General features: G+C 46.4%; 1 protein-coding gene across 1 annotated transcript; it reads right to left on the reverse strand.

Annotated features, from left to right (window-relative positions):
* Nucleotides 1-1,284: 1,284 nt before the first annotated feature.
* PTGS2 (prostaglandin-endoperoxide synthase 2) lies at nucleotides 1,285-8,990 on the reverse strand. Its single transcript, XM_082053853.1, has 10 exons — nucleotides 8,880-8,990; nucleotides 8,366-8,482; nucleotides 8,113-8,256; nucleotides 7,517-7,660; nucleotides 6,958-7,139; nucleotides 6,055-6,138; nucleotides 5,629-5,875; nucleotides 4,358-4,644; nucleotides 4,049-4,196; nucleotides 1,285-3,901 (listed from the first exon to the last, which is right to left on the reverse strand). The coding sequence occupies exons 1-10, from the start codon at nucleotides 8,929-8,931 to the stop codon at nucleotides 3,495-3,497; spliced, it is 1,812 nt and encodes a 603-aa protein (XP_081909979.1). The 5' UTR covers nucleotides 8,932-8,990; the 3' UTR covers nucleotides 1,285-3,494.
* Nucleotides 8,991-9,761: the final 771 nt, after the last annotated feature.

Genomic DNA, 9,761 nt, shown 5'->3' on the forward strand with positions numbered 1-9,761 from the left:
GCGCCAAATCCATCTGGGCTGGCCCTTCCCTAATTGTGGCAGCAGTCACTCAAAACACCTTCTCCGTGGACATCCAAATGTCACGGCCAATCCCCACCCCCTGCTGGCGTGACCGGCCCCATCTTCACTCCCTCCCTCGCTTGACTTCCCCTTGAAGCAGAAAGCTGTAGGAAATGTGAATTAAATCATAGAGTGAAGGAGCTGACCGGTTACTAAAGAGAAAAGCCCCAGGTTGCTCGCACATGATCTGCAGGTGCCTCCCTGTGCAGCCAGGGCTGGAGTGATGCGCCCTCAGGATGTTGTGTTTGGGGGCTGAAGAAAGTCCCTGAAGTGGTCAGGGCTGAGTCTGAAGCTGAGGAGCGTTGCTGGAGGGGTTTCGGTGTCTGGATACAATAGGAATACATGGGAACTGCACACTGGTGAGGATGGAAAGGAGCTGCAGGGCAGGAGGACAGTCATGTTCCCAGGGTGGGTCACTGCGATGAGCCTGGGACCAAAGAGGGTTTGGGTAGCTAGAAGGAAGGTGACTCTGGTAAAGGTGATGAGGTTGGTCACTGGGAAGGGGCTGTGGGAGGACAGACCAGCAGTGGTGGAGGGTTTGGAGCCAGCACTGGGGTGACAGCGGGGACCTGAGCACAGAGCGGAGCTGGAGGTGACGTTTGGTCAGTGGCTTTGTGGAGGTGCTGGGGCTTGACTGAGGCAATACAGGGTGTGTGATCCCCTCTTCTCTTATCGAAGACGAAAACACAGGGACGAGCCTGGGTGGCCCTAGAGGTGCTCGATCAACACAGTTAATGGCATCAACGAAGAAGTGGCTGGAACAGCTTTGGAGTTTGCTGTGGGACAGCAGGGACAAGCTCCCAGGGCCAAAACCACACAAACCCGGTGGTTCTCGTGTCCCAAGGCAGTTTCTCCTTCTGGAGCACACTAAGCTCAGAGAGAAATGTCTCTGGACTGTTGTTTGGGACAGTCTTAGCTCAGTGCAACTCCAATAGCGCACTTTCCCTCGGAAGCCCTTGGGTACCCCAGAGAGCACTGCCGGCACCTTCACTGCTGCAAACAGCGAAATCCCTTTTCACTGCTGGAAAAAATAACTGTACTTGGACAATTTAACCTACAGGCATCTTGGGTTTGGGGTAGGACAGAATTTAATGCTGGTTTTGTTAAGAGGTGTTAGTAATTCCATGGAATTCTCTGTTTCATTTTGACTGACAAGCAGGACAAACTAATTGTTTCATACAGAACATTGCTGAAGGAAATCAAACGCAAATGAGCCCATGTAGGTAACGTTTTCAATTTATTTATATAAACACTTGCTTTTTAAAAACATTCTCATCCTACAAAAATAAAGTGAAAAACAATTCACAGAATTTTCAATAAATAATCTCAACGATACACATTTATCACGAGCAACTTGAACCCAGCCAAACCCAGCAGGTTGGGTCACAGGTAAGTGACTGTTGAAATGTGGCTGCAGAGTACAACAAAATGCAGAGTGAACACGATTCCTTTCTGAAGCGGCTTCTAACTGAGCTCCAGTGACGTGGGCTGAGGAATTCCTCTTTACCTACCCCAAAATAACTAGATTTGTCCAGACTTGTCTCCCTTCGACTCCGAGCCAGACACTTTTCCTTGTTAAGGGCAGCAGGGCGCTCTGAAGTGTGTCCCAAAGATGGATCTGGATGACAATCACGTTTAACAAGTGTCCAGGCAGTTGTCACTTGTTAGCAAATACAGTACTGACCACCTTTTAATATAAGGTTACCGAAGGTTTTCCCTTCTTCGTGCTTCAAATAGAAAAAGGAAAAGTAGATGCCCTTCTTTTTCCCAGAGCATTTATACCAGAGACCACCTCAAATCAGTCCCTGGTATCGATCGCTACAGGAGGGCTCGATCCAGCTGTTCGTGCTAATAATTACAAACTTAGAGAGCGTAAGGTAACCGGTGTCTCTAAACAAATCAACAGAAGTCACAGTCCGCCTACACTAGTGCCAGAGCCGTTACAGTGCGCAAGCCTCTAAACACATTTGAGATTCAGATGAGACAGAAAACTCAAGTCCTTTTCCACAAGTAGTCAAGGAATTTTGGGCAGGGGCACAGAATACCAGGTTGCTGCTCTATTCCAGTCTGAAGTGACTTTTTCTTTTTACCTATAGTTCCCCAGCTGTTTTTATGGGAAGATCATCTTCTACATTTCCTCTCTAGAAATTAAAAAAAGATACCCTTATATGCAAAGGTTGAAGTGCTGGTACAAGATCCTGTGTAACTTCTTATGTTTTAGTGCTGGACCAGGACAAATACGTCCAGGAGATTTTGTGCTAGCTAGCCAGTTTTATTTAAGCTTAAGCCACTTACTTAAAATGCCTCTGTTTAGAAGTTATAAATAAAAGATCATCCCTCCTCCCCCCAATAAATAGAACTAAGTCACGAGTACAGCATGTGTAGATAGAGACAAGGTACCTTCAAGTCTCAGTGCCTTGAAGTTTTGAGAGATCTATTCTGTATTAACTTCCCCACTGTGTATTTACACAGCTTTTCACTATTCCCTAATAACCTCTGTGCTTCAGGTACACAGAGCTACACTATAGTCATGTCCTTAACTAAAGCTACGCTGTCCATCTGTCCTTAAAGTGAGATTAAAATCATATTATCAAGTAGACCAGAGAACTACAGCTATTGAAAGAAAACTAAGACTTCCGACTAAGTTTAAGACCTCCCCAAACTTGCACAATAAAACATCTGTATACCAAAATACAAGCAGCCTTGTATTGCAGCCTGAGTCAGTTATTTCTAAGCTCAGTACCTTATTATCATCCTCCTCTTACACAAATAATATTTCTGTGACATATGCTTCAAGAACAAGTAGAGTTTTCTTTAAATAATTAAGTTAAAAAAGTATAATGCCACATGAAAGTAGATTTACACATCAAACCCAACATAAGTTACTGTACAAAGTGCCTTATTTGCAATGAGGGAGAGGTAGTATCAACAATAAATGGAATGCATTTTCTGACTTTACATAAATAAATGAGTCTCAAGTATTTGTATTTTTTGTTAATTTTGGAATGCTCATACTGAATTCATAATCTTTTCTGGCAGTTTTCACTAGGTCAAATTTTCTTATACTTTTAGTTCAGTGGCCTGTTTTCAAGTTTAAGAAGCTGCGTAGGCAATAACTTACTTTTTTAGTGTTATTTGACCTATCAAGTGAAAAGACAAAAAAATACCCCACGAAGACCCTTTGTCAAGTATTAAAAACAACATTAAAAAAAAGTTGGAACCTTTGTCCACTTTGGAATACATAGTTCTGTTACAGAAGACTTTAAACAAGGGATTCACCGCTGTCGAGCTCAGACACACAAAATCCCTTTTGTAAATGGAAGGGGAGCCTAGGGCAACCCCTACCATGAAAACGCTCAAGTTTTTTTGGTTTTAAGCACTTGAAGCCATAAATAGAATAAATAATGCAGTTAAATAAATAAATAGGTGGATTGTTACAACTCAGCAGATCGCTCTTTCAGAAGCAGTGTGGGGTTGATATCTTCCATTGCTGTTTTTGAGGTACTAACATTAATCGTGGCCTCTGTGGGTTCGGGGTTTAAGACGTGGAAGGCGGTGAAGGGACAGCCTTTCACGTTGTTGCAGATAAGCTTCTGTAAGGAGGCGGTATTGATGATTTCGAAGCCCACTTTGCCGCCGAAGGTGCTCGGCTTCCAGTACTCGGGGGAGCAGATGGCGTTCCCCATCAGTCCTTTGAGAGAGAAGGGCGCTCCCATCTCCACCATCGTCTCGCCGAAGATGGCGCCTGGCCGCGGCTTTTCTACAAGGAGGCCTGGATACAGCTCCATGGCATCGATGTCTCCGTAAAGCTCTTCCAGTTCAGCCGCCATTTCTTTTTCTCCTGTAATTATCGAAGGGTAAAAACCATTAGTGGAAAAAATAAATCCTGTTTTCATCGCAACATTATCACATTCAAGTCCATTGCAGGACTCTATTAGCCATTTTAAGACAGGGGCCCTTGCTTGTTAGAAATGATGAAAACTGTTACCTGTAAGTTCTTCAAATGATTTGAATGGTTTCAACATGAAGCGTTTCCTGTACTCGTTCAGGGACTGGTATCTCATTTGTCTGCTTTGGTCAATCGAGGCCTTTGCAACCTTCTGTACTGCAGCAGGAACATTTTTCCCACCAGCGACCTATTTAATAAAGATAAAAGGTAGTAAGATCTCCCGATCAGAGTCGTGAGGAAGTTGTACCTTCATAGTAAATGATTAATTTTGGATAGCTTTATTCTAGCCCCTCGTCCCACCCCCAGATCATGTCCCTGTTGGTTCACTAGCAATTTAAGAGCACCTACCCTGCCAGCACTTTGCTTGGAGAAGGATTTCACCATGTGGGAAAGGCCGTGTTCCAGCATGATGGAGTTGTTGTAGAGGAACTGCTGGAAAGTGTATTCCTGGTCGTGGATCTGGAAGGTGTCGGGCAGAAGCGGGTGCCAGTGGTAGAGAGTGTTGAATTCGGCTGCAATGCGGTTCTGGTATTGAAACCGCTGGTTGAACAGCAGCTCTGGATCGAACTTGAGTTTGAAGTGGTAGCCGCTCAAGTGTTGCACATAGTCCTCGATAACGATCTTGATTGTCTCTCCTGTTGGCCAGTGAAACAGAAGATAATATTAGTGCTGGTCCCCTAAGAACCTTCGGGTGGTTATCCTGCTCCGAGAGGAAATACCACTGCTCAATTATTCTGAAAAAAACCCCCACACCACCATAGTGATCAGCATAACACACACTAACATTCTGTTATCTCTTCTAGAAAATGATTCATGTAATTTTATGCAAGGGATGGAACAGCACTTAAGAGCAGAGAAGTGTTTTCCATAGCCTGCTTCCCTCCTGGAGATAGGTTTCCTTGCATGTTCCACAGAATACAACACATTGTCTACATTGTGTTCAGTTATACAATGCTCTCTGGGAGAGAACTAGGGGATGATGAAGAAAGTTGGAATCTGAAAGCGACTCTCAGCTCCCGAGCTGCTTAGCGCAACCGCCTTGGTTTGCCCTTTCAGTCACAGTTTGAGCAAGGTCTTTTTTACAAGCTTAGTGTTCATCACCATTTACATAAGATTAAATACCACTGAGCAGACAATTAGACAGAAGAAGTATGTAAAACTAAATTCTGCATAACTTCCTGAACTATAGACTTAATCACAGCCTTTCTTTTAAAGCATGCCTGAACTGACCCAACCCCAGGGGAAAAAACCCACAAAACGCCCCACAAGATGGGAGAGTCTGAGGTCATGACGTAGCCTCACGCGACTTCTCCCTGAGAAATGAACCTTAGCATCCTGCCTTTTCCCTGCTTTCGGTTCTGTTAACCCCACATAAGGGAATTAAGTATCACTTAGCTCAGTTTTCTTCAGTTCTGTCTTGAGCACAGCTGGGGGGAAGCTGTATCTTATTACAAAGTCCCAGTGACAGGTCACAAAGGCTCAGGCCTATGCCCTGACACACCAACTTAAGTTATAGTTTCTTTTTCTTTACTACACCTACAGCAGCCACAGTAGGTAACGGGCAGAAGCGTCACACTCAAGAGGAGGTTATAGCTGTGTGTAGTAAAAAGGACACTCACCTATCAACACAAGTCGAGTTGTTTGGAAGAGCTGCTCGTCATCCCACTCTGGATGCTCCTGCTTGAGGATGTCACAGACCCGGTTGTGCTCCCTCAGCCAGATTGTAGCGTACATCATCAGACCCGGGACCAAACCAAACACCTCCTGCCCCACAGAGAACTGCAGGTGTTCGGGCACGTGTGGAGGGTAGAGCATCTCTGCCTGGGTGTCCTTCACCGTTGGGGGATACATTTCTCCGTCAATCATCTGCCAGGGGAGGAAGAAAGAACATAGCGAGAGTCATAAGTTATGATGCTTACGAGTTAAGCTGTGTTGACTCTGACTCTGTTGACTCTGACTTTAGATCAACTACACCGTGCACAGAGTGCTAGTTTTAGGAAATAACTCATCTGACAACAAGGCAGGAATTTTGAGATAAGACATACCTGGTACTTTAGCTTTCCATCCTTTAGAAGCCTCAGTTTAAGTTGTCTCTCCAGAGTCTCTCCATAAATATGGTTCAAGTCAACCTATAAAATAAAAGCATTTGGAAGATGAAGCCAAGTCGCATATTTTGCTATTTTAGGATAGGTCCCACTTCTATGGATGCCAACAGGATCTTGTCCCTTAGATGTTTACCTTTAAATTATATTAGTGTTACCTTATAAGTATCATGCACTGATATTTAAGATGAAGCCAAATTATTTCTTGGCAACCGGAGCCGTCTCTGCATAAGAGCAAGTTTTAAAACTGACTGGCAATTTAAGAGGACTCTGTTTAAAGTGTCAGCAGCTTTCTATTACACAGACAGCTCTTTGTATATACACACATATTTTATAGCTTTACGTTTTAGACACGCACACACATATTAAAGAACTTTTTGTCTAAAGACTGCCTGTTTTGTAAAGAACCTAAATCCAAGTCTGCTTTCAAAGTTCTTTTTAAACTAAGTCTCTCCAATTAGCAGCACACAAGATAGTTTACAGTGCTAGGTACAGCTCTCTGTAACCAACAAGAATAGCCCAGAGCCAGCAAGAGTCCGCAATGTATCTAACACGCCTTAGGTGAAAGCAAATTCTTGAGAAGAATACAAAAAGACATCCAGATCACTGTGCAGAGACTTTAACCAGAAGCACGTGAGCAGTTCTGACCCAGGAAGAGATGCTATCGAGTGCTGGAATTTTGCCTAAGGAGAAGCTACAGCAGGTTTGTGGCAAACAGCGTTGCACAGGACGTGCCACCGTGTTTACCTACAGCCTGCAAGGTACCATCCGAGCTGCTCAGGAGCTCCTGAGAACTAAGTGCTGTGTTCAGGTTACAGAGCTAAGATCAAGTTACTCCGATCGTACCCCGTGGCCGAGGCCTTTGGTGAAGGCAGGTCCTTTCTTGTGGTCCGTCTTGAAGAACTGGTGAGTGAAGTGCTGGGCAAAGAACGTGAACATCACATTTGTGCCTTGAGGGTCAGGAATAAATTTTCGCCGTAGTAGAAACTTCTCCACAATCAGCTTTGAATCTGGGAGCTCTTTCTTACCTGCGAGAGAGTGAGATATTTGAGACAATGGTATTTATGCAATACTTAATTTTGTTCCTAACAACAAAAAGGCTTAAGACTTTCAGTGTATTATTGAAGGATAGCGGCACACAAATAAAGGGGACTATCTGCTTTTCTATGCTCGCTTTCCTCATTTTATTAGAAACTTCTAAATACGCTGTTTTTAGCATGTAACTCAATAGCAAGAACCAGAATAGTTATCTTTTAGGTCTTTACATAGCCTGTCTGAAACATGGCTATACTTAAAGTCAACTACACCAAAAAAAAGTTATAGACAAGCAGTTTTCATTGTATGTTCTACAACGATAAGTAGGATTTCCTAGAAGCGAGCATTATGTATCTGGTTTATTCCTTACCTTTAACACCCATTGGTGTTGGGCAGTCAAGTCCTACTGGTGGAAGGCTTCTTGTGTAATAGGAGAGATTGGAATAAGCTTCCCAGTTTTTGTAACTATAATCACTGTTATAGGTTGGTGGGCTGTCAATCAAGTGTGACCTGGCTGGAAAAGACAAAAAAAAAAAAAGTTATTTAGTTTTCTTTTAAACTGTACATTTTGGTCTCAAATGTAAATCACAGGGCCAGATCTCTTCTGTATATTTTTGCCAGCAGTTGCTCTGACAAATTCCACACTTATCAGTTATTGATGTTAAGTGGGATTGCAGTTACTGAATAACAGGATTGGGTCACGGATTATCAACTGGATCCAACTATTAGCCACGAGCCGTTTGGGCAAAGGTCATGCTAGCAAAATCCTGGATTTTATTAGAGAGAAAAACTCATTTCCATTTCAAAGCACATTTCACAGAAGTCTGCGACATGCCGAAATCTTACACGTTCTTTGGCATTTTTTTGCCTTGGTGCGTTTTAGCAGATAAATCAAGCGCAATGTTCTGGAGTCCTACGAGTAGCTCCTGCCGGTTAAGAGGACTAGAAGAGAGATCTCATACTTACACGTTAATACGTATCTCATAATAACATCTCGCAAGAAGGGAACATTGTTGATGATATTCCAGGCTCCTTTGAAGTGGGTGAGGATGTAGTGGACAGTATTTGGTGACGGTTTCAACGTTACCTTCAGCCACGTGAAGAATTCCGCTGCGAGCAGACAGAAAGATGATTTTAAGTTAGCTAGTGAGAACAACCCGCAATCCTGGAACTGAATTCTGAAGTTTCATCCCCACGGAAAGGTATTTAATATACTCACGCGTCGTACAGTTTTCTCCGTAATATCCTGTCCTCGTGCAGTCGCATTCATACTGATCAAATCCCGTTGTCATGCACACCCCTCTGTTCTGGCAGGGGTTTGAGCAGCAAGGGTTGGCTGGAATGAAACCAAATGCTCTGGTTAGCGTCCCAAACAGCTACGGGATTTCGCTAAACTAACTTTTCAAACTTAGGCAGACAATGCCCTGAAGTTTGGTGCTTACCAGGAAGACAGAGAGCATCCTTTCACACGCACCATTCACACACGAGCACACATTCACATAGGTCACAGTTACTAACGAAAGGAGAGGAATTGCTCTGTGTGTTCTGACAGCAACACCCCCCCTCAGAAGGGCTGGATCATCTCACACAAGCCAGAAGAAGCCTGGCGTCCTTCCTACCATACAACCATTGGACAAACCACGAGAACAGTTAAAAAATAGATCCATCCGGCAGCTGAAAAGCAGAAAGAAACCCGGTCGCTGGTTTGAATGGCGGTGGCCGGACTCACTCACCCGCATGGCCGGCAGCCAGGAGCGCGGTCAGCAGGGCGCAGGACAGAAGCATGGCCCGGCGGGGCTGGGGCTGCGTGCTGCGGGAATCGGCTCCGAGAGCGCTGTGCTGCTGCCAGGTAGGCGGCCCATGTATTTATCCCCGGCCCTTGCGGTGAGTCACGCCCGCCGGAAAATCCGAAAGGAAGATTTCACTGCGCTCCGGCCCGTCCCGCCCCGTCGCGGTCGCCGCTCCACTCCCACCTGCCCGCGGCCGCCCGCCCCGCAGCGCCCGGCCCGACGGGGCGGCGGGGGCGTGGTGACGGCGGACGTGCGGGCAGGCGCTGTCCCCATCCCGCCGCCGTCCGCAGCCCAGCGCCCTCACGGCCCAGCGCTCTCAGTGCAGTGCAGTGCAGTGCAGTCCCCCAGCCCAGCGCGGTCCCCCGGCGCGGCCGCCGCGGTGCTGAGGGTTCGCGGCCACCTTGCGGCCCTTCCCGCCCGGTAGCCGCGCAGGAAACAGCCGCTTGGGGAACACCCGCGTGGGGGAGCTGCTGGGCCCGCCGGCCTGTTTGAATCCCCCGCGGCCTTGAGGAGGAGGCGGCGGCTCCTCAGCGCGGGCTCGCCCTGTCCCTCCGGGCGCCGCCGGCGGCTCCTCAGGGCGGGTTGGCGGGGAGCGCGTCCGCTGCTTGGGGACCGAAATGCCGCCTCCGCCGGTTTCCTCACCCCCCCAACTGCCCCTTGTGCAAGGTGGTGTTTGCCGAACGGCGCTCGGTACCCGACCTGCCCGCCCCGCGGCACACACCGCGCTTTTCTGGCTGAAAATAACGCAATAAAAACCGTCAGGCAGCAGCAGAAATTAAACGGGCACCGGGTGTCCCACCGGCGATTGGGTTTCCCCCTGTGACA

The sequence above is a fragment of the Streptopelia decaocto genome, assembly GCF_964273445.1.
Source record: "Streptopelia decaocto genome assembly, chromosome: 5".
Lineage (NCBI taxonomy): Eukaryota > Metazoa > Chordata > Aves > Columbiformes > Columbidae > Streptopelia > Streptopelia decaocto.